The sequence below is a fragment of the Rhinoderma darwinii genome, chromosome 2 (assembly GCF_050947455.1).
Source record: "Rhinoderma darwinii isolate aRhiDar2 chromosome 2, aRhiDar2.hap1, whole genome shotgun sequence".
NCBI classification, from domain to species: Eukaryota; Metazoa; Chordata; class Amphibia; order Anura; family Rhinodermatidae; genus Rhinoderma; species Rhinoderma darwinii.
In genome coordinates this window covers 238,348,985-238,375,244 of record NC_134688.1, presented here as the reverse complement: position 1 = coordinate 238,375,244, position 26,260 = coordinate 238,348,985, and the positions used below count along the sequence as shown (strand labels likewise).

Genomic DNA, 26,260 nt, shown 5'->3' with positions numbered 1-26,260 from the left:
TTTTCTAGATACTTTTCAAAACTGTCGAAGAAGGTGTAAAAGTGTCTAAAACACATAATAAATTTGGCACACGCCATGTATGCTTCAATTTTTCCCTGCAATTGTGGCCAGAATTCTGGCCCATTGGGACAGATTTACAGTACTTATATTGTGTTAAATTTAGACAGCTCAGAATTAAACTAGATGCGCCAAATTTATCACAGTGACTCATGCTGGATGATAAGTTTGACTGACTTCTGTCTAACTTTATGCCAACTATTGGTTAACTTATTTTAGTCCACTTTTTTGTGCCAACATTTTGGTGCAATTTGACGCATCTTTAACCACACACACTTTCCTGCTAAGCCACGCATCATTGACAAACAAAGTAGCAAACATCTGTTCTTTTTGACGCATTTTATTGATAAATGTGTCTAAAATGATATGCGACAAAAAAGAAGGTGCAAATTTTTGCCATATATCTGGCGCAACACCATTAGTAAATCTGCCCCATTTTGCTTTGTAAATCTCCTCCACGGTATTTTAGAAAGTTCTGTTCAATTCCAGTCTCTATATACAGAGTATTAATAGCATAGGACCCCTTTAAGCCTGTTTGTCCCTTTATATATATTATAAATACTTGGTGATGTCTGTAAACAGGGTCCGCCACTGATATCTAGAGTTAGGCCTCTATAGAGTGCTTTAACAACTTTGATATCGCGGATACAACTTGGTTACTAAAAATCTGACACAGCATTATAAGCAAGAATTTGTTTGATTGGTGGGACACCCAGTGATCAGCAATATAAAGGGACTCACTGGACCGCCACAGCAACTCATTGTGCACAGGCACATCACCCGTACAATGAAAGGAAAACATTTTTATTAAAAAAAAATAAAAAAAAATGGGGTACATTACTACATTAGTAAAAAGAATAAAAAGTTTGACAACCTAATTTTCCAAGATTTGTAGGAAAAATCCCAGATTTGATTTGATCGGTTTCTATGGAAAACGTCACTGTTCGAATAAATTTGTGTCCGTGTACTGTACTTACAATTTCTTCATTTGTCCTTAGTTTGTTTTATTATAGGTATTATGCTCCTAGTGATCTCCGATACCTTAGTGGACTGGAGAATGTAACTTGTGGCATGCGGAGACTCTCCGCTCTTTTACTTAATGACTATTCTCTTTTAGTAGGTTAAGAATTTTAAGGAAGGGAAGAGCACAGATATGGTTATCCCTAGGGAACGTTGCTAGTATTGAATCTGACATCACAGCCTGAGGTTTAGGTCAGTTAGAGACTGTTTCCATAGGAACGGTAATTGCGTTTTTCAACGAGCATCATTTGGGAACACTTGAATTGCTTTCTCCTGCCCATGTACCAGGGAGGAGAAAAGTCTGAGCAGCAATTTATGTGCGTCCATCTAATGATCTTTTGTACTATAGGGGCAAAATACCTTCATGAGATTCAGGTTTATTTGTCAGAAATTGTTTATTTCATTACACTGGATTTTTTTTTAGTTGCTTAAAATGTTCTCTAGTAGACTAAATATAAATTATACACATTGCAGTTCTAGATAATATGTCTTTAATTTCTGTATTCCTAGTTTACCCATCACCGCTGAGCCAGATCTCTCATGATTTTTCTTTGTAACCATTACAGACATTTTGTGATGTAGGAAATATCTAATTTGCTCCTCCAACAGAACAGTCTGATATATATATATATATGGAGAGGGAGAGAGAGGGGCACTGTTTATTGGCGCCAGTTTCATCCATTTATTCTGTACACATAAGGTCCATGATGGACAGACTTCTTCCGTACACTGCATGCTGTAAGAAGGTCATGTACCTGGAGTTATATGATAGAGCCACCTTATTTCTGGAGTGACAGTTCTGCAGGAATGGATAATTATCTCAGAGTACTTACGAGAAAGTATTATTTTTTATTGATGATCAGGGAAATTAAAACAGTACTCTCCGCTGGTAATGAAGGTGTTCCGGTACAAGGGAAGCGTGCCAGGGGGTGCTCCTGGAACCCTGCATCGCAAGAACTCATGTTAGATTACATGATTACATGTTACGGATGATTACAGTTTTTGACCACCGGCCATACAAATGTCTATTTGACCCCTATTCAACCTGCTCTATGCAGCGTTTAATCCATAATGTCAAATAATGGTACAAATGATAAATGGGAGATATTAAAATCTACTTTAGGTAATTATAGTGCAAAATGTATTCCTATAGGTAACAAGTATAAACAACTAAAATTAAACTCCACATGGCTTACACCTTCTGTAAAATGGGAAATATATGACAAAAATGGGCATACGAAAAATATAAATGTGAAGGTTCAGCTTTAGCATTTGAAAATTACAAAGAGCTTAATAAAATTTGCAAAAAAGTAATCAAATCTGTAAAAATACGAATTTAAAGGCAGATGGCCAAAGATAGCAAAATAAATCCTCAAACATTCTTCAAGTATATAAATGCAAGGAAGCCAAGGTCTGAACATGTAGGACCCCTAAATATTGGTAATGGGGAGTTGTTCACAGGGGATCAAGAGAAGGCAGAGTTAGGGCTTATTTACACGAGTGTAGTTCACATCCGTGATACGCGCGTGAACATCACGCGCGTCGCTAGGACCTATGTAACTCAATGGGGCCGTTCAGTCAGTCCGTGATTTTCACGCAGAGTGTGTCTGCTGCGTAAAACTCACGACATGTCCTATACTTGCGGTTTTCACGCATCACACACCCATTGAAGTCAATTGGTGCGTGAAAATCACGCGCGGCACCTGGACGCACTTCCGTGTGCTGCTCGTGATTCGCGCTACAGTTGTTAAATAAATGGAGGGGAAAAAAAAGCACCACATTCATTGCAGTTTCTAAGCATTGAAACCGCGTGTCATAAGGATGGCATATGAGTGTAAATCACGCAGCCATGCACCAAACACTTATGACACACGGAACTGCAACGCGCAAAAAAACGCTGCGTTTTTTGCCCGCGCAAAACGCACACGTTCGTGTGAATTTCACCTTCCTAAATGGGTTCTTTAGCTCTGTATATAAAACAGAAGAAAGAGCAGCTGATGTAGCCAGTGCTGTTAATACATCAATTAATATACTGAATTGGCTGAATGTAGATATGGTCCAAGCTAAGTTAAGTGAAATAAATGTGAACAAGTCTACGGGACCAGACGGGTTACACCCAAGAGTTCTTAAAGAGCTTAATTCACTTATTTCTGTCCCACCGTTCATAATATTCATAAATTCTCTGGTGACTGGTAAAGTGCCAAGGGACTGACGAAGGGCAAATGTGGTGCCTATTTTGAAAAAGAGCTTTAGGTCTTCCCCGGATAATTATAGACCAGTAAACTTAACATCCATTGTAGGAAAAACATTTTGACCGGCTCTTATATGACTGTATACAGGAGTTAATGACAAAAAATAGTATTATTTGTGACAGCCAGCACGGTTTTACTAAGGACAGAATTTGTCAAACCAACCTGATTTGTTTTTATGAAGAGGTAAACAGAAGTCTAGACACAGGGGTCGCTGTGGATATAGAGTTTTTGGACTTTGCAAAGGCATTTGACACTGTCCCTAATAGACATCTAATGGGTACATTTAGAACTATAGGTTTAGAAAGTATCGTTTGTAATTTGATTGCAAATTGGCTCAAGGACCGTATCCAGAGAGTTGTGGTCAATGATTCCTACTCTAAATGGTCCCCGGTTATAAGTGGTGTACCCCAGGGTTCAGTGCTGGGACCACTATTATTTAACTTATTTATTAATGATATAGAGGATGGGATTAATAGTACTATTTCTATTCTTGCAGATGACACCAGGCTATGCAGTAATGTTCAGTCTATGGAAGATATTCATAAATAACAAGCCGACTTGGACACACTAAGTGTTTGGGCGCCCAATTGGCAAATGAGGTTTAATGTAGATAAATGTAAATTTATGCATCTGGGTACCAACAATCTGCATGCATCATATGTCTTAAGGCCCTTTTACACCAGCCGACACTTATATTAACGCTCGTCTGCCCGATAATCGTCCTGTGTAAAACCCCCTTAAGAGGGAGCTACACTAGGAGAGTCACTTGTTGAGAAGGATCTGGGTGTACTTATAGATCATAAACGAAATAACAGCATGCAATGTCAATCAGCTGCTTCAAAGGCCAGCAAGATATTGTCGTGTATTAAAAGAGGCATGGACTCCCGGGACAGGGATGTAATATTACCACTTTACAAAGCATTTGTGCGGCTTTATCTAGAATATGCAGTTCAGTTCTGGGCTCCAGTTCATAGAAAAGATACCCTGTAGTTGGTAAAAATACAAAGAAGGGTAAAGCAGGTTTTACACTGGAAGAATATTGGGCAGACAATAATTGCCCAGTGTAAACAGGGGAACGATCAGCAGATGACCGAGCAAACGCTCTATCATCTGCTGGTGGTATCGTTTTAAAAAAGTGAAATATTATCGTTTTCGGCTGGACATCTCCCAGTGTAAACCGACATGATAATAATGTATGGAGACGAGCAATTGGAGTAACGACTGCTCATCCCCATCCATAGCTCCGTGTGACTGGAGCAAACGAGCGCCGATCAACGATGTTTTGTTGATTGGCGCTCGCTGCACTGGCCGCTTATTGGCTGGTGTAAAAGGGCCTTAACTAAACTAATAAAGGGCAAGGAGACTTTTAGATATGAGGATAGATTAAAAGAATTTAACCTATTTAGCCTTAAAAAGAGATGACTAAGGGGGGACGTGACTAACTTGTATAAATATATGAATGGCCCATACAGAAAATATGGTGAAAACCTGTTCCATGTAAAATCTCCTTAAAAGACAAAGGGGCAGTCTCTCCGTCTGGAGAAAAAGGGTTCAATCCCCAGAGACAACAAGCCTTTATCATAAGAACTGTGAATCTGTGGAATAGCCTACCGCAGGAGCTGGTCACAGTAGGAACAGTCGGAGCAGTAGATGGCTTTGATTATTTCTTAGAACAAAAAAATATCAGCTCCTATATAAATGTGTAAAATTCCTCTTTGAATGTTGATCCAGTTTCATTGCCACTTGGAATCAGGAGGGAATTTTTCCTTTTTAGGGAGATTGTTTAATGTCTCCTGGGTAATTTTTATATTTATTTACTTATTTTAGATATAGTTACATCTATCTCTCTCTCTCTCTCTCTCTCTCTCTCTCTCTCTCTCTCTCTCTCTCTATATATATATATATATATATATATATATATATATATATATATATATATATATATATATATATAAATGAATGTCTGATGTTTGTGCTTTATGCATGGCCAAACGACTGGAACAATCTGCACCAAGTTTGGCACATAAGTAAATCACACGGTTCCGAAGGGTTTCAGCTCTCTAGGACCTACCGTTCTCTACATATTTACAAAAGCAAATATGACACCACTGGCTTCCACAGCATGGACTTTCCTCCATATCGCATGACATGTATTAGCCAATAGAAGCTCGCAGGTCCTTCATTCTTAGCCTCACTCACATACGCACAGTTTTAGACCAGGTTTCCATAACAACCAAGTCATTTTTCTTTACTCTACGTGTTACTCACCGTTAACGAACTGTACCTATACTGGATTTGAGCATTCTCATGAGTTGAAACCCTTTCAGACCAGTCATGCTTCCAAAAAGGAACCCTGCCCATAGACGAAAAACTTCTGTGGCAAAGCGCAAGGCGGCTACCCGAGCTGCTGAAATCTCTCAACAGAACCAAGCCTGTGGATTTCAGCATTCTCAAAAATGTAACCCCTTTCAGACCAGTCATGCCTCCAAGAAGGTACCATGGACTTGGACTTTATTGAATATGGTGGCTTCATATCAGTAGGAAATGGAGTTTCTTACCACACACACAAATATCAAACAAATGGACCAGTGTGAAGCCGGGTAACTCTGCTATTCTATATTATAAAAGTCTATGTCTGATTGTCTGTCCTCTGCCATCCAAATGCCTGAACCATTTGACCCCAAATTTGGCACATAGGTACATCGGGTGTCCGGGAAGATTTTCGTAAAGGTCCCGACCTTGCTGTTGTCCTCTGTTATCAGCCATTATCACATGATCACGATCCAATACTATAAAAGCGAATACAGACATTCGCTTTTATATGTCCCAACCTTGCCGTTATTCTCTTTTATCAGCCATTATAGCGAATGTCTGTTTGGCGTCCACTATAGGCATCCTAACACCTGAACTATTTGACCCCAAATTTGGCACATATGTACATTGGGTGTTCAGGAAGGTTTCCGTAAATGTCCCAACCTTGCTGTTGTTCTCTGTTATCAGCCATCATTACATGATCACGATCCAATTCTATAAAAGCGAATACAGACATTAGCTTTTATAGTAAAGATGCTTTTATCTGGCAGTAGCAGGTAGTGCACTTTACAAGATAATCCCAGATGGGAAGGTACAGGGGAGCGGTTACCTATTGCAGCCAATCAGATTACTGATTGCCAGGAGGAAAGCTGTATTACTAGCTGCAGAGACTCCTCTTGCCCAGCTACAAGCTGATCAAATGCGTCATACTGCTGCTCGAGCTGCTGAAACGCCTCAGCAAACTCAGGCTTTCTCAGTAACAGCTCAGACAAGTGGCTCTCAGAAGAGCAGAAACTCCTGCCCGAACCCAGGTCAGAAGGCAAGCTGATACAGCACATCATGTTCAGCGTGCTAATGAGTGGGCTTTCATGCATGATGCTGTTTCCAATTATGATTCAACCACAGTCTATGCCCAACTGGTAATAAAACTGCCAATGTTGTTAATATACCGGTTCTGTCACAATCTTATGACTCCATTTCCTACCAGTTTAGCTTTAAGCAATTTAGGAAGTTAAAATTGAACTTAACAGTGTGTAACTGCCGATTTATGGGCTACCAGCGATTTCCCTGTAAACCAAGAAAATACGAGGGCATGGATTGGCCTCCTGGGCACCCTGGGAACAAATCCAATGAACACACAAACAGACAGACCGACACGTTATACACGGGCAGCGTCGGGTACTTTTTCTAGTATACATATATATATATATATATGTATGATATATATATATATATATATGTGTATGTATATATATATATATATATATATGTGTGTATATATATATACTATATATATATATATATATATATATATATATATATAATTATATATATTTTTTTAAAACAAACAAACCTTCCTCTGGTTTAATAGGGGTAAAACAAAGTTCTATAATTTCTCCATCCCTTTGTTGAACTTGATGGGCATATGTCGTTTTTTCAACCATACTAACTGTGTAACAACCAAGAAAAATGTTAAGCAATTTCATAATCTGTTACATCTGCAGCACCCAGAAGCAATAATTTTGTTATCATTCACATAAAAATAATTGCTAATTATCTACTTAATTATCGTTTTGTGTTAGGGCCTCTTTGTAGGGGTGGTCCCATCATGCTAAAATTATCTCTGCCAGTAAAGGGCTGATCGTAGTGTGGGTCCAGCTACTGTAACCCCCTGGTGATCAGCTTGTAATGCCAGAGAAAGTTGTGGTAAATGTGTCTGTAACATTTAAATTAATTGTCTTTCAGAGCAGTAGGCCATTTTGTGCTGCAACTCTTTGCTCTGGCTTATAGAGAAGGGTCAAGGGTGGGACACCCCCATCTATGACGTCCAATTCCCCTAATAGGATAACCAAAAAGGGGTTGTCATAGTGAGACAACACCATTTAGGATACATTTACCTGCACCAAAAATGTAGTGCAGTGTAAAAAACAGTCTTACAGTGTTTTTCTCTTAAGCACTTAGAGTATGTATTCAATCGCGTTTTGTCAATTGGACAAAATATACACAAAAAATATTTAAATGTCCTCTAATATATTTATATCTTTTTTAGTGTATCACTTGAATTTTTCTGGGAGTATACATTAATGTCATATCCTTAGTATAGGCCAGCAGTGTACTATCAGAAGTTCCAAGTCATCAGCAAAATGAGGCTAAGGTAAAGTACCAGAAACAACTGTAATTAAAGAGGTTGTCCCACATAACAAATGTATCCCCTATCCACAGGAAATAAATGGAGCGCCGTCCACGCTTGTGCGCATGCGTGATCCTGTGGATAGGGGATACATGTGTTTTGTGAGACAACCCCTTTAAGGTCTAGCAGCCATTACCCCTTCATCCCACAGATTGGTAGGAGTTCCAGGGGTCGGAATCGGAAATCCCACATTGATGGCCTTTCCTAAGGATAGACCATCAATGTATACTCCCAGAAATCCCCTTTAAGCGAGACTGTAAAATTAAAAAATGTTTGTTTATTAGCTCGCTTGTGCACAAACTCTTACTGAATATATAAGCTAATACATCTTCACATAGCTGTTGTAGTTCTTATGTGTGAACAAGTATGAATAGGCTTCTGCCTAATTTGAGACAATGGTCGTGGACGACTCGTGGTCATTGTAAGATCACTTCTTGCTTATGACCAAACAAAAAACTGTAAATTTCTATAACAATAAGAAACAACAAAATCAATTGTATTGTCAGATCATACAGCATGGTTTAATGATAATTCATGTCAGACTAGAGTAATAACATATTTAAAAAAATCCTATTTCCAAAAGGATTAAAGATATTTCCCTAAAGTGAAAAGAAAAATATCTGATCAATATTGACCCTTGCGTCATGCCAAGTTGTTAAAAATTGAATTTATCCATTTTCTAGTTACAAGTATTTTTTATCAAGGCCAGGGTAACAACCAATATGGCTTCTCACACAGGGTATTTACCAAGCTTTCCCAGACTCTTAAATAGCAAATTTATCTCCTTATGCATTACTGTTTCCCTACTCCCATATAATAATATACTAGGCATATTTATCAATTAATACTCAACTAATGTTCGTTACAACCTATATGGTGGCCATATTGGTTATCACCCAGCTTTTACATAAACAGCTATAGCTAAGAAGACAGTTTAATAGAATTTTTAACGACTTGACTAAGGTTCTACTTTTTTGTATTTTGGATTAACCATTATTTGTCTTTTATCTTAATGAACTTCATAAATAAATGATACATTTTCTAAATTATTCTATATTTCTAGCTTGAGTGCTTGATATATATAGCCCAATCGGTGTGTTGTCTTTTTTTATGTTTATTTCCTTTTTGGGGATCTGCTCTTTGTGCATTTTTAGTCCACCTATCAAAGTTTGGTTTATCACACATGTTTATAACACACAAAAATAGAGTAGACGCAAAATAAAAATTGATGTTTGATTGTTTTTGTTGTTCTGAGGTGCCTTTACGTGCAGCTTTATTTACTTACATGTTTATTTAGCATGTGCACCAATGTTACCAGAAACTTTTGACATGGCAATGTTCATATACAAATAGGATATCGCCTTATTGTGGGTGATAATCCGACCACCGTTTTTATATAGTTGTGTTCCTCTAATAAGGATGAACTTGTATTGGTACATTATTTTGTTCTGTGTCTCCTCTATTTTTGGCTCTTGTTTTTTTTCTATTTAAGTTTTTATGTATGGTACATTTATTTTTACCTCCTATAACCTAGAAATCAGTAGCAAAACAGTAACATAATACAAATGATACTCTACGTCTCAGTTGGATAAATGTGTTTACCATGTATTTTCCAGTTCAAAATAATTTTTGTTATCATCGTAGTACTCCAGCTGTTTCATTGCTTGGTAATCTCATTTTTGTTTAAATTTTGCTTATGCTCAGCAAAGAAAATGAATTCTGGCTGCACTGTTTAATAATACATCTAATAGCAGCTTACCATCCACAATACTCCTAAGGTGTGTCTGTAATTACATTACAATGTGCATAATAGTTTCTTATGCAGCCAGTGCTTTTTTTCCAATTAGCTATTACAATTTGTTCCCATTGGGGTGCACGACAATTCTCTGTGTTTTTTACGCATGATCAGCTCTCCCAAATCCTTAATATATGAGAATTGACTTCTCTGTCTGCAATTGAAGCTTTCATAATGTAGCTTGTAACTGCTTGGTTGGCAGTGTTGGCCCTGCCTCGCAGAAAAGCAGATTAGTACAGCTCTTCCTCCATTAAGCCGTCAGTTTTAATTTAACAGAGCGCCTCAGAGCATGCAGACTATTTCCTTTTGCCATTCTTGTTTCAAAGGTGTGTGAAAGATAAAGAATAAACGTTAGCTTAAATGAATCTGTTTGAATTTTCACAGGAAGAATAAGAGCTGAAAGGAACTATTGCAATGTCGGTTTGCAACAATGGTGCCAGGATTCCATCTCCACAAGATGCTGCCAATGGTTTTACCCAGCCCAGTGCCTCTGGCAACTGGCATAAATCAGAAGAAGAAGAAGAAGAAGCAAGAGCTGCAGAACCCAACATTGTTAAGAAGGCCCACAGAGAAATTTTGGACCATGAGCGGAAAAGAAGGGTAGAACTAAAGTGCATGGAGCTGCAGGAAATGATGGAAGAACAGGGGTAAGTCCTTATCCATTGCCAGCATTATGAAAATCCAATTATAAACGTGTAGGACACATTCTGTAACTCTCATAGACACAGGTTATGGAGTGATAAGTTATAAGTTATCAAAGTCTAGACTGAGCTGGGGAATAAGGTTCCATTATGCACATACAGTTAATACTTTTCAGAATAAGTAATGTTATGGGATACAGCATACATCCATGGTCCAGGCATTTTTCTGCAAGATTTCAAAATCTAAAATAAAACTAAATTGTATTTTGTTCTAATAGGGACAAAACAATATTTTAGCTTTTGATAACCTACAATATATTCACATGCTTGTCCAATCATATGAAGTACTGACTTGGCATTTACTACAAAACCCTACCATGAAGCAACTTTGAAAAAAGTATTGTTTAGGAAAATTCTACTATATTGTGTATACAGCTCCAATGCAGACCTATGTGTCTCCATGGTTGCCCACTACAGACAAACCTTGTGCATTGTGACCCTGTAGCCATGTATTTTTCCACTCCCTTTACCCCTGCTAGCTAACCTACAGACAGAAGAAGAGGGGACAAATGAAAAGGAATTATACATAACTGCAGAATCTGACTACATGTAATGCTTGTTTTTAGTCTTTTACAATGGAGACACATGACGTGATAGCTGTGGATACTTAGAATTAAGATTATTTGACTTGTAAAACACCTCATTTAACCTTTTCATTGCAAGACGTGTCTGATAGGCTTTACACCTTTGATGGCTGAGGCATTTTATATGCTTTTGAGATGACTGATTAAAAAGAAACAATTTGGATTTCGATTTGGATTATTTTGTTCAGGTTTTAGTGGTTGAATATTAAATGTAAAATCTTATTAGACGTGACATTTCCTAAGAGATAATAAATGAACAAGAAAGTCCTCGAGGATACTATGTGCACTTAGGCTTTCATACAAGATCGCTAGAGTGTTCAAAATTGCCCTCCATGTACAGAACATCTACATCTAAACTAAATCTACAAAAGTAAGAAAGTAGTTGCCATCTGAATTGCATTTTTGTATGGTGTCACACAAATAATTGAAGGAGCTTGTCAACAACTGCATTATTCCAAAGGCTCAATTAAATAAATAAAAGATAGCAGGACTCCTGAGTAAGTCATTATCTCATTCAAAGCTCAGCTATCAAACTGCAATTACACAGACTAGCAAGTCCCCAAACTCTCTATACCACGCAAGAAGGATTTCTAAGCATAATTTCATTTTCATTGACTATATATTAGTCCTAAGCCTCAGAACATAACTAAATGAGTTTTATAACTATGTATAGAATACATATATCACATACAAGGAACAGCAACCCCTACCTTAGATAAAGAGGAGAATAAATATAGTTCGTACAGGAAGGTAAAGGCAGTTCAACACTTATACATATAATACACTGTACAGTAGATAGATAGATAGATAGATAGATGACAGATAGATAGATAGATGACAGATAGATAGATAGATGACAGATAGATAGATAGATAGATAGATAGATAGATAGATAGATAGATAGATAGATTATGAGATAGATTGATATGAGATAGATTGATATGAGATAGATTGATATGAGATAGATTGATATGAGATAGATTGATATGAGATAGATTGATATGAGATAGATTGATATGAGATAGATTGATATGAGATAGATTGATATGAGATAGATAGATAGATAGATAGATATGAGATAGATAGTGTCACGTTGGGTATGTGGACCCACTGGGCCGTACCGTATAGTTCGTATAGTTCGTATAGTGTACCTGTGGTAGCTCAGACAGTAGCAAGACAGGCTCAGCTGGGACTAGGCAGCAGGCAGGCACCAGGCGTGGCATAGCAGGACAGGCGTGGTACACAGCACAGCACGACTTCAGCTTAACACGGCACTTGACCAGGATAGCACGGGATACAGGTTAAAGGTAGCAGGTACGGGGAACACTGGGAACTGGAAAACACTTAGGAGACCATTTGCATAGACATACTAGGATAACGACAACAAGGCTCAGGCATTGCAGGGAGGGGCACAGCCCTTCTTATAGTCCAGAGTGCTCTGGGAGCAATCAGCTCAGAGGACACTGTGGAGCTCCCACAGAATATCATTGACCCTTCCTGTATCATCTCGTCAACCCTCTGCAAGTTAGACACATTCTTCCGAGAAGGACCTTTGTACACCTGGCAGACAAAGGAAGAATCCTTCGCTGGGGACACAGTTCCAAGCTGGCAGGTCACGCGGGTGCCCGTAAGACCCGAGACCTATTTGCCCGTCTCCTCCTGTACGGTGTGTGCAGCAAATAAAGTTGCCCACTCCAGACCAGCTGGTCTGCTTCAAGAGGTCATAGGGTAAGTCAGAACAACGGTCCGCCGCCATAGACGTTACAGCATGTTTGAGAGAGATGCTCTACCAGCCGCTGCCTGTGCCTGATGCTCCCTGGCGACTTATTGCAATGGACTTTATCACAGATCTGCCTCTCTCTGCTGGGTGCAGTGTGGTCTGGGTGGTGGTGGATCAATTTTCCAAGATGGCTCATTTTGTTCCACTGACTGGTCTTCCTTCTGCTTCCCGACTGGCCGATCTCTTCGTACAAAAAAAACATCTTCCGTCTGCACGGCTTGCCTCTGCATATTGTCTCGAATCAAGGGGTCCAGTTCACCTCGAAGTTATGGAGAGCACTATGCGGTCTCCTCGGTGTAAAGTTGGACTTCTCCTCGGCCTACCATCCCCAGTCCAATGGTCAAGTCGAGAGGATTAACCAGATTATGGAGAACTATCTGCGGCATTTTGTCTCCAGGCGGCATGATGACTGGGTGCAGTTGCTCCTGTGGGCTAAGTTCTCCTATAATAACCATACTAGTGAGTCCACCACCTCCAGTCCGTTCTTCACCGTCTACTGCCAACATCCACGAATACCTCTTCCTGTCTCTACTATGTCCCAGGTGCCTGCAGCTGACTTTACCTTCAGGGACTTTCTGCAGATATGGCAACTGCTGGTGGTGGACCACATGAAGAGACAGGCAGACACTAGAAGATGAGAGCCTCCTCGGTTTCTTCCAGGTACGAAGGTCTGGCTGTCCTCCAGGAATATCCGGCTGAGGGTGCGGTCTTGCAAATTTGCCCCCAGGTTCCTCGGACCCTTCGAGATTCGGCTCCAAATTAATCCTGTGTTTTACAAGCTTCGACTGCCTCCTACCCTCAAGATCCCTAACTCCTTCCATGTCTCCCTGCTGAAGCCCGTGGTTCTGAACCGCTACTCCAGGACACCTAGTTCTGCAGCGGCTCCTGGCGGCTAGTCAAGGACTTTCGAAGTGAGGGAGATCCTGGCCACCAAGAAAGTGGGAGGAAGGACTTTTTGTTTGGTGGATTGGAGGGGATTTGGTCCAGAGGAGAGGTCTTGGGAGCCAGAGGAGAACATCGATGCCCCTGTCCTCGTGAAGAAGTTTCTCTCCCGCTCTGGCACCAAGAAGAGGGGCGTTAGAGGGGGGGGGGGATACTGTAACGTCTATGGCCGCGGACCGTCATTCTGACTTACCCTCTGAAGGCCGTGGCCATGGACGTGTGAGTTCTCGGCGGCATCTCCCTCCTGAGAGACGCCGGCACTCACTTCCTGGTTTAGAGACTGTCTCCCGCAGGGCGTGCGCACGGCCTTAAAGGGCCAGTGCGCGCACAGTTGCAGAATATCTGTAATCAGCCCAGAATGCTGCTGGACTATAAAAGGGGCTCTGCCCTCTTGGACATTGCCTGAGTGTTGTTGTGTTACCTAAAGTTTGTCTTTAAAAATGGTCTCCTAGTGTTTTCCAGTTCCCAGTGTTACCCGTTCCTGCTGCTTGTACCCTGTATCCCGTGCTACCATGCCCCTGTGCCGTCAAGAGTTGGAGTCGTGTTGTATCCTCAGCTGCATCTAGTGTATCGCACCCCGTCGTGTGTCTGTCTACTATCGGAGCCTCATCTTAGCCTAAATCCATCACTACTGTCTACATTGCCTCAGGTACCCCTTCTGAACTATTGACATTGCATTGTACCTCTTTGGCCAGCTGCTATCCCGCTACGTGGTACGGCCCAGTGGGTTCACACCCCACACTGTGACACATGCACTTTTCCAACTTGGCGTATAGACGATTCTCCCTTAACCGTAGCAAAACCTGACGGACATGTCCCCGATGAGTCATTGGATCTGGAGAGAAAATCAAGCTGTCATTAAGATAGACCACAACGCAAACATAGAGGAGGTCATGGAAGATGTCATTAACAAACTCCTGGAAGACCGTGGCAGCATTACACAGACCGAAGAGCATTACTAGATATTCATAGTGTTCGTCACTGGTGTTAAATGCCATCTTCCATTCATCACCCCAACGAATCCGGATTAGGTTGTAAGCCCCATGCAGGTCTAGTTTTGAATCTTGGCTCCACGTATGCGATCAAACAGTTCAGAAATCAATGGCAATGGATACCTATTTTTTACCATGACCCCGGTAGTCGATGCAAGGACACAGAGAATCATCCTTTTTCTTGATGAAGAAGAACCTGGCTCCTGCCGGGGAGGAAGACTTCCGTATGAATCCCCTCTCCAAGTTCTCCTTAACATAGGGGGACATGGACAGAGTCTCTTGAACGGAGGGAGGATATACCCTACCACGGGGAAGGGATGCACCAGGAACTATAACAGTCATACGCTCGCTGTGGGGGCAGCGACTCCGCCTATTTCTTGCTGAAGAAATCCAAGAATGCAGAATAATGACTAGGCAATCCTGCCAAGGACTGAGGCAGAGGAGGCTGAGCCGAACAAATCTGTACCAGGCAATGGTTGAGACACTCGGGACCCCACTGGAGAACCTCTCCGGAACTCCACTCCAGGACTGGGACATGTAGTCAAAGCCAGGGCAGACCCAGCAGCACAGGATTGACAGCTTTAGCTAGGACAAGGAACGAAAGGAGTTCGGGATGGAGGGCTCCCACTTGAAGCCTCAGCGGCTTGGTCACAGCTACAATTGGGTCTGGCAGAGGTAGTCCATTCACAGATACAACCATCAACGGCCTCTCCAGAAGGGTTGTGGGCAATTGGAGATGATCCACTATGAATGAAATTAGCAGCGGATCCAGAGCCCAGATACGCAGAGACCCAATGTGTTTGCTCGCCAGACACTATGGTCATGAGGATGGAGAATTTAGACGAAAGTCCTTCTTTACCCAGGGTTGTCTCTCCCACCAACACTAGGCTCTGGGGCTTTTGGGGACAAAGATGCACAAGATGGCCTCCGAGGCCGCAATATAGACAGAGTCCCAAGGTGCGTCTACGTTGTCTCTCCTGGGTAGACACCTTAAACTGGTCTGTCCTCACAGACTCTATAGGAGGATCAGCATCTGAGGACAGCAGGGGTTGCTGCAAAGAAGGAACCGGACTAGGGAGTCCTCTCTCCCGACAAGCTTCTTGGAATTGGTCTCCAGGGTAGATGGTAGATCTCGGGCAGCCAGCTCGTACTTAATCCTAGGAGACAGTCCCTGCCGGAATGTAGCCACCAGGGCCTCATTGTTCCACAACAGTTCTCCCGCCAGGGTGCGGAAGTGGATGGCGTACTCACCCTCGGAGGTATCTCCCTAGCGTATGTTCAGCAAGGAGGCGGCTGCAGACGAGACTCGTCCAGTCTCCTCAAACACTGTGCGAAATGTCCGTAGGAACCCCTGGAAGTCACGGGTCTCTGGTCCTTGTCTCTCCCAGATAGGGTTTGCCCATGCAAGGGCCCTGCCAGTGAGGAGAGAGACAATGAACGTGACCCTTGTGCCATCAGACGAGAATGCCCTTGCGTACAGGCTAAAGTGGATCTGGCACTGGTTCAAAAATCCACAGCAGGTCCTCGCGTTTCCATCATAGCGGTCAGGAAGCGGCAAAGAAAATCTGGGATCAGCACTGCCAGGAGGTGTAGTCGGAGGATCAGTACTGCCAGGAGGTGTAGTAGGAGGAACGGCAGCTTGCAACTCCAGCCGATGTGCAATAATGTTCAATGCCTGGAGGAGTTGGTCCTGTCGAGACTGGAGGTCTAGAGCAGGGTCCATGGCCTGAGCCTACTGTCACATTGGGTAGGTGGACCCACTGGGCTGTACCACTTTGATGGTATGGCAGCTGGCCAACAGGACGCAGGTAACAGTCTATAGTTCGTATGTGGTAGCTCAGACAGTAGCAAGACAGGCTCGGCTGGGACTAGGCAGCAGGCAGGCGCCAGGCGTGGCATAGCAGAACAGGCGTGGTACACAGCACAGCACGACTTCAGCTCGAACGGGGAACACTGGGAACTGGAAAACACTTAGGAGACCATTTGCATAGACATACTAGGATAACGACAACAAGGCTCAGGCATTGCAGGGAGGGTTACAGCCCTTCTTATAGTCCAGGGTGCTCTGAGAGCAATCAGCTCAATCTCCTACCTGTGTGCGCTTTGGCTCCTTAAGTCTGTCTGGACTGAGCTCGCGAGCGCACCCTGGTGGCCACTGTGGAACAGGACAGCCGTATGTACAGACATCCCTGGAGAGAAGAGCGTCGACAGGATGGAGGGAGTTTGTTTTATTACTCTGGCACACTTTGCTTTCATATTTCTTTGAAGTACTTTAAGTGATATTTTGATATTTTTTGGTGCTTTTGGCAGTCTGACCTCTTCCTATCTGTATTTTAGAAATTCTCCAGTTTCATCTCTTTTATGATAAATAGTCTAACTTGCTGTTTGACATAAGATATATTTGCTTAAAAATGCAGAGGTTGACATTATATGCACATGAAAAGCAGTTAAACATTGTCTCAGTTGTAGCAGAATAAATTCCTGTGTATTGCATTTTGTAGAAATGGTTGAGATGCAGTAAGAACCTTAAAGAATATCTATTGTTGCAAAAAAATAACTCACAGTCACTCAATAGCAAGCTGTAGACGGTTATTAGATGTAAAATCCAACCAGAAATGTGGTGTATAGCCTGCATATTTTTCTTCTGTGTGTTAGTTTCTGTAAATGGACATGCTTGCTGAGCTGGCGGGCTCCTCCTGGTTTGATGTAAGAGCTGGTATATGCTCTATGAACAAATCAGATATCTCCCCCTACTCTCCTCTCCCCGGACCCCTATTCCTTAATTCTATTTACTGCACTACTACTGTAGATGGTTTTTTGGTGCATGCGGAGGGTCCTTAACATTTACAGAGAGCCTTCAGGAAGGCAAAAGGAAAACGACAGATTGCTGGATGGTAAGGAAGATGTAACTTTCCTCCTAGTAAGATATAAGGCTCATATAGTAACAAGTTCTACTGATTTATGGAAAAAAATAATTTTGTAGCTGTGACATAAAATGGCAGATTTTTCTTTTTAAAATCTTTTTATAAATTTTATCATCAATACACAACAGCTAGTCAAGTCTTAATCAGAGGACATATATATATATATAGTAATAAGGCACAATACTGTACAGTACATGAAATGATAAGTATATAAGCAGCGCAGTGCAGGAACGCAATCCTCAAGTGAAAACATTCATGTTAAAGTGAATCAGGTACTGACACGACAGATAAATGTAATAAGTAGGCGTAAGGTAAAAGGTAAAACTAGTAGGGGAGTGTAGAGGAAAGGGAAAGGGGGAAAACAATAGGAATGTCAAAACATACATAGTTACATAGTTCGTACGGTTGAAAAAAGACACATGTCCATCGAGTTCAACCAAGGGATGGGAAAAGGGAAGTAAAAAATTTCTACACATTGACAAAGGAGCTGATATTTTTTTGTCCTAGGAATTTATCTAAGCCTTTTTTAAAGCCATCTACTGTCCCTGCTGTGACCAGCTCCTGCGGTAGGCTATTCCATAGATTCACAGTTCTCACGGTAAAGAAGGCTTGTCGCCTCTGCAGGTTGAACCTTTTTTTCTCCAGACGGAGGGAGTGCCCCCTTGTTTTTGGAGGGGGTTTTACATAAAAAAAATCTCTGGGAAATAAAGCCAGCAGAGCAACTTGAGGCAACGCCTGAAGTTTGGTGCCACAGACAGTATTAATATGTTGGAAGATCTGTTGGCAGAATTTTAAAATCTCTGGGCACTCCCACCAAATGTGTAGGAAGGTACCCCTGTTACTATTACATATCCAATAAATGTCTGAATTAAAACCATACATCTGCTTTAGTCTGACTGGAGTAAGATACCACCTAGAGAGAACCGTATAAGCATTTTCTTGAAATTTGACGCAACGAGAGGTTGCTTTAGGGGCCCGCAAAATCATGGAAATGTCCACGGTGGTGAATGTGATGCTCAGTCATCTTTCCCAGTCTCTTATGAAATACGGAACAAAATGGCAGATTTTTAATCAAGGCTATTTGCAAAGTTACTTTGTTTTTATTTTAGATGCATTGAAGCAATTGAAAAAATTGTTTGTGATGGTGTACATACCCTTTAAGTCATAAAACGGCCCGTAGTCTCTTGACTGGTGGCAGTGAAATTGATCTCCCTCAGGAACAGATTTGTATAGAATCAGGCCCTGGGCAACAGGCAAATAAGGCCACTCCAGTTGCTATATTTAGCTTTTAGAACGCAGATATATATGCACTTTTTGCCCAAATATTTAAACCCGAACACCATGCAATACAAAAAAATACTTCCATGCAGTGCCCTCACAGTACTACTATATGGTGACCACATAAGTCCTACTTAATACTGCCATTTAATTTCTAAATATTACTAGCAATCAGTGTCCAAATAATACCACCATACAGTGCACTACATAATACTGGATATAAAGACCACATAATATTGCCATATAGTTAGAGTATAATACTACCATATACAGTCAACATACCACCATAAAGTGTTCAGGCTTAACATTAAAACCACTGACAGGTGAAGTGAATAACATTGATTATCTTGTTACAATAAAACCTATCAAAGAGTTGGATAGATTAGGCAGCAAGTGCTGAGTAGCAGCAGAACAATGCCCATGCTATCCTCTGTCCATCGTCGAAAACGCCTGCAATGGGCATGTGGGCATCAGAACTGGATCAGCACGTGGCCAGGCCTGATGAATCACATTTTTTGAACAATATGTAGAAGGTCGGTTGAGTGTGTATCGCTTACCTTAGGAAGAGATTGTACCAGGATGCACTATGGGAAGAAGACAAGCCAGCTGAGGTACTGTAATGCTCTGACTAATGTTCTGCTGGGAAACCTTAAGTCCTGACATTCTTGTGGATGTTACTTTGACATGTACCACCTACCTAAACATTGTTGCAGATCAAGTACACCCCTTCATGGCAGCGGAATTCCCTAATGGCAGCGACCACCTTCAGCAGAATAATGTGCCCTGCCACACTAAAAATTATTCAGGAATTGTTTGACAAACATGAATAAAAGTTCAAGGTGTTGAATTGGCTCCCAAGTGCCAATCTGATTGATCATCTGTGGGATCTGCTGGAAAACATGACACATCTATGGAGACCCCACCTCGCAACTTACAGAATCTGCTGCTAACCTCTTTGTGCCAGATACCACAGTACACATTCAGAGGTCTTGGGTGAGGTCATGTCTCCAATGATCAGAACTATTTTGGCGGCACATGGGGCACCTACCCAATATTAAGGCAGGTGGTTTTAATGCTATGTTTGAATGGTGTGTAGTGCCTCAATGCAGTATCTAAACAATAACGTTCGAAAATACCCCCTAAAACCGGCCATGCAGCTTCAATCCTCCAACGCTAGATCAGTTCTGTTTGCACCAGTAGTCATTCTGCGAACAAAAGTATATGAGAGATTTGCAGATAATTTGATTTTCTAATATATTATTACAATTTTCAGTACTATGCCAATATACTGTAAATTCTCTTGATGATTTGCATTTCCAATGACTAATTAAAATAATTCCTAAACCATATCCTCTCCACTGCATTTGTTAAAAACTTGTTGGTGAGTGCTTGTTAAGTAGAGACCTAGCCACTTTTTGATTATTTACTAAATTTGCTTAAGTGCCATCCACTGAAGCACCATACAGTGCCAGTGTGTACAGAGACTCTAATGATTTGTAGATTAATAATACATTGAACGTAATTAAACTATTCTGACTCAATCTGTGAATTTTATCTAACCCAGGTACATTGATCAGTCATTTTATTACGTCTGTTGTTAGTAGTTTCCTCTGTAATTGCGACTAAATTAACTATAGCATTACTATACAATTTTCAGTTCTATATATTTTATTTTAATATTTTAGGGACTGATGTGCTCAGTTGGATATGTGGGATAGTAAATACCTTTAGAATGTTTTCATTTTGAAAATTTTGTATTTTTCAGTTGGTTTTCCATTGTTTACTGAAAGGGAAGGTGTCATGAAATGTATTTATTTTTTATAATATTGCTTTTAGTATGATATTAAAATAAATTTTATTTATTTGTGTTCTTGTGTTCTACTTTTTACTTTTTTCTTACTTTTACTTCTCTATGGGGCTGCCATTTTTTTTTCATCTCTGTATGTGTCGATTAACGACACATACAGAGATGGAATACGGCACATACATCCCCATAGAGAATGCGAACGGGAGCCCTTCCATTCACTGCAGCGTACGCCGTCTGTGTGGGAACGGCGCATGCGCCGCTCCCACACAGACCAAAACGAAGCGCGTCAGCAGAGCGAAATCCGGCGCCATTTTCATGTGGACCGGAAGCCGATGCCGGACAGTAAGATGACGACTTCCGGCCATATGTTCAAGGAAGCGAAGGCGCAAGCAATAGGAGCGGAGGCGGCAGCGGCGGCAGGAGCAGGTAATTTATGTTTATGTATGGGATGTGTGTATTATGTTCGTGTATGTTCGTGTTATACTGTCTGCTTAGCACTGTATCTAATCCTCCTACACTGTGCAGTCGCTCAGAAAATGGCGGCACACAGTGTAGGAGGTTTGAAGATTCAAACCTCTCCTTCTCCTGACACTAGCCAGAATAAGGGAGGGGGGATTGTGTGAGGGCACTAGAGCGAGTGTGTCTACCCCAAATTTGCAGCATAAAGCAATGAGGTTGCTTTACCACATTGACCATGCTGCAATTTTGGGAACTGCTCCTTCTAGTGACCAGCACATGGAAATGTTATAAATTATAATCTAATTTATAATATTTCCTGACTTGTGAAAAAATTAAAAAAATGTGTAATCATTGAAATAATAATTGTTTAACTAAAAAAAAAAATAATTTCTAGCGACACATTCCCTTTAAAGGGGTTTTCCAGGGACACAACATTTATGAACTAATACTCTATATAAATATTTAATAAAGTTCCTAATATTAGAGTCTGTATTAAATCTGAACACTTTCCTTCCTATTCTCCCTACCTCTGCCCTGCCGGAAGTTCTGCTTTTCATCTGTGTCTTTTTTTCTCTCGACACAGGCTCGTGCACTAGAGTTAGCATACACACAGTCCTGTGTCGATACCTCAATGACCTACATAACAACACAGGGCTGTACTTTACTAATTATTCCCTCCCCACTAGATCTCACTTACCTTTTAGTTTATCCTGCCCACCTGCTTTATCACGTGACCGCACCTCATATATCTAATGTGATCCCCATCATCCCTGTTACCATTTACTGACTAGTATGACTTACTGTCCGCAATCTTTTACTGACTGGTACCATTGAGGAATAGCATGCACTGATGAAAATGGTGCCGCTATTAAAGCAGAAACAAAGAATGAACGGAGCGTACATTCAGCAGGATGTGGACCAATAGGATGCCTCAAACACGGGTGTACGGATGTAGCCATCTTTATCTTGACTTGCCACTGTGTATTTAATGCATTAAAAGTCAAAGTAAATATGGCTACATCTGTACGTCAGAAGTCCCGGATTTGAGGCATCCTATTGGTCCACAGCCTCCTCAATGTCCGCCCTGTTCATTCTTTGCTTCTACTTCAATAGTAGCACGATTTTCTTTGTGTGCATGCTATTCCTCAATTTTCGGGGCGGGCAGCACACGAGCATTGAGGAATAGCATGCACGCAAAGAAAATCAGGCTGCTATTGAAGTAGAAGCAAAGAATGAACGGAGCGGACATTGAAAACGCTGTGGACCAATAGGATGCCTCAAACCCGGGTATACGTCACAAGTAAATATTGATATATTAGCAGAAATGTAAGGGTCAGTTCACACAGAGTTTTTTGGTGCTGCTTTTGACGTGGAAACCACATCCAAATCAGCCCCAAAAATCGTACGAAATTGACTGTCCATTGATTTCAATGGGAGATGTGTTTATTTTCCCAGGCAACTTTTGGTCAGAGTTTTCCGCCTCTGACCTCCCATTGAAATCAATGGGAGGCAGAAAAAAACCTGCGGCGCTCGTTTCTGAGCATTTTTCTCAGCGTTTTTTGCCCACGGTTCTTGCATTAGCTTCAATGGTCGCGGGCGAAAAGCGCTGCAAAAAAATATGTGAATGCAGTTCAAAATCTGACTCAAAATTCCTGAAGGAATTCTGAGGCAAAAAACTGAAGTCTGAACAGGGCCTTCTATGGATTCCTGTGTATTATGGAGCAGCTAAAAGAGGAGGAAGCTGTGGAGTGTGAAGTCTCTCAGTAGAAGCAGCAGAAGGTAAATCCTGTTATAGGTTTTCAACCAGAAGTAGCAATTCTTAGCTTGACATTGAGGCCAGGATCACACAAGCAGTTTTTGGCTCAGTTTTTTTAGTAAAACATAAAAAAAACTTGGTATCACCGTAATCGTATTAACAAACAGAATAAAGTTAACATGTCGTTTTTACCACACGGTGAACACCTGTAAAAATGAAACCCAAAAACAATGGAGAAATTGCTGTTTATTTCTTTCCTACCCCACATAGAATTTATTTTCAGTTTTTCAGTACATTAAATGGTGACTATTAAAACTAAAATTCATCATGCAAAACAAGCCCTCATATGGATACATCGAAAGAAATATAAAAAAGTTATGGCTCTGGATAGGTGGGGATGGGAAAATTTTAAAAATGAAAAATAGCCTTGCCCTGAAAGGGTTAAAGGAGAAGATAGGGGTAAAAAAGGTCTGCACCACTCTTATCCACGGGCTGATGCAGATAATTTTTCCTAATCTCATAGCACCCATTTAAATCAGACCGATTATCTGAATATGCTATGTAAGGGAACATATTATGGGGTAGGTCTTTTCTACTATGAGACCAAATGGCGCAAAACATATTGTGCTGTTTGACTAGCATATTCTGGTGATAGGTGCTCTTTAGTAAAATAACTCAAAAACTAATTTTAATAGCTTCATGTAGTATTAATTTCGAGATATAGCATTAAAGCGAACCTCCAGTCCCCACAAAAAAAACAACTAACAATAGTAGAATGAATTTTAACTTATCTAGTGTGCATACGGTTGGTTCTTTTGTCTCAGTTGCCTCGTTCTCAGTCCCCGTTGTCTTCCATCCATCATGGCCGTCGTTGTCTCAGACTTGCACAGGGAGTCTTCAAGTCTGAAACCTGCCGCCTTCTCCTCCTTTACTGCCCTCTAGTAGACCAGCACTGATGACGTCAGCACTAGTCCATCACTACTGACACTTCAGAGGGCAGTAAAGAAGGAGGAGGCGTGTCTCAGACATGTAGTCTGCACTCCTTGTGCTGTCTGAGACAGCGGCGGCCATGATGGATGGAAGATAATGGGGACTGGGAACGAGGCAACGGAGACAGAAGAACCGACCGGATGCACATTATGTAAGTTCAAATTTATTCTACTATTGTTATGTTTTTTTTATGTGGACTGGAGAGTTGCTTTAAAGGGAATGTGTCGCTAGAAAATATATATATATTTTTTCAGTTAAACAATTATTATTTAAGTGATTACACATTGTTTTAATTTTTTAAATTTTTTCACAAGTCAGGAAATATTATAAATTAGATTCTAATTTATAACATTTCCATGTGCTGGGCACTAGATGGAGCAGTTGCCAAAATTGCAGCACTCTCTCTAGTGTCCTCACACAATCCCCCCTCCCTTCTTCTGGCTAGTGCCAGGAGAAGGAAGGGTTTGAATCGTCAAACCTTCTACACTGTGTGGCGCCATATTCTGAGCGACTGCACAGTGTAGGAGGATTAGATACAGGGCTCAGCAGACAGTATCACACGAACATAATACACACATCACATACACGAACATAAATTACCTGCCAACGCCGCCTCCACATATGCATACGCATGCGCCGTTCCCACACAGACGGCGTATACTTCTGAGGATGGAACGGCTCCCGTTCGCATTCTCTATGGGGTTGTATGTGCCGTATAGCATCTCTGTTTGTGTCGTTAATCGACACATACAGAGATGAAAAAAAAATCACAGCCCCCATAGAGAAGTAAAAGTAAGTACACAGTAAAAAGTAGAACATGAGTACACAAATAAATAAAATTTATGTTAATATCATATTAAAAGCAATATGATAAAAAAAATGTCATGACACCTTCCCTTTAAATTATTTTCTCTTTGTTATATATATACAAATACTCTCATTACTTCCCTCCAACAAAGTAAACTGACTAAATAACAGAAATTCACAAAAACGCATGCAGTTCTTGTGGCTTCAGATCAAACCTTTTTTTCCCTACCAATGAAAGAGGAGAAAAATAAATTACTATAGATTAAAATGAAATTACTATAGATGATACATTACTTTAATCTGGGAGAACCTATAAAAACTTGTTAAACCTTTGCTATTTAATATTAGATTTTCTACGAGGCTTAAACTTCAAAGAAGAAAAGTTACCATGTCTTTTGAAACCGTTACAGTATATGCTTATAGAGATCTTTTTTAATGTGGGACTTATAACAGGAACTTACTGTGCCTATGGAGCCATTGGCGTAATGTGAACATTGTTATACCACTTTATTTTGTTAATTAATGTTATTTTTGGACTTAAAGTACTGTAGGCCACCCATCATTTAAAAGGAGTGGTCTATACTATAGGCTATGGTAAAGTCAAGAATTATAAATTATAAACTACAATTGTACAATGTCAAATTATGACTTATTTTAAGGTTACATTAAATCTAGAGAGCAATAGTTTAAAGGGGTTTTCCAGTCATAAGATAGGCCTCAGGATAGGCCATCAATATGTGATCGGGGTCCGACTCCCAGCACCCCAACGATCAGCTGTTTTGTAGGGGCAGCAGCGCTTGTACGAGCGCGTCTTCTCCCTTCTTTCCTTAATTGCTCGTACTGTGAATTTCTGACACTTGTAGCGGCGGTTCACATTATTACAGCCTTCTCCTATTCAAGTGAACCTGGATCAATCACAACTTCTGACATATCTCAGAAGTTTTAGTGCAAGAATAGGGACCTCTGTATCAGAGAAGGATGAGGTTTGTCTTTCCCAGTAATTGCCAGCAGATGTAGTGGACTCGCAGATCTAGTAATTCAGTTAACTTGTAGTTGAAATCCAGCAGATAATTTGGCTGATTTTGACAATTAAACACTTATTGCCTGTCAGATTTATATTGGTAGAAAAATTTGATTTCACGCTACACTTATCTGGTATATAATTTTTGTTGAAAATGTTTTTTTCTTCCAATAATGAGAATTAACAAGATGGAAAAAGATATTTGTCCAGTCTATGAAGACTTTTACATTAATGAATTCATAAGTTTATGAAAAATAGCTGAACCTCAGGGTCGTAGCTAGGGGGAAGGCGGGGCATGTGCTATGCAGTCTCCCTGACTCCAGCACTGTCTTTTTTTTCTTCCTGGACCCCCCTGTTCCAGAGATATGGCCC

General features: G+C 40.8%; 1 protein-coding gene across 4 annotated transcripts in view; it reads left to right on the top strand.

Moving 5' to 3' along the window:
- The window catches only part of SRRM3 (serine/arginine repetitive matrix 3), a 371,076-nt gene that overhangs the window by 144,304 nt on the left and 200,512 nt on the right, over window positions 1-26,260 (top strand). For all 4 annotated transcript variants that reach the window (XM_075852984.1, XM_075852986.1, XM_075852985.1 and 1 more), the window contains exon 3: window positions 10,232-10,494. In XM_075852984.1, the coding sequence (XP_075709099.1) occupies window positions 10,262-10,494 (233 nt within the window). In that variant the 5' untranslated portion in view covers window positions 10,232-10,261. The remainder of the gene's footprint in view (window positions 1-10,231; window positions 10,495-26,260) is intronic.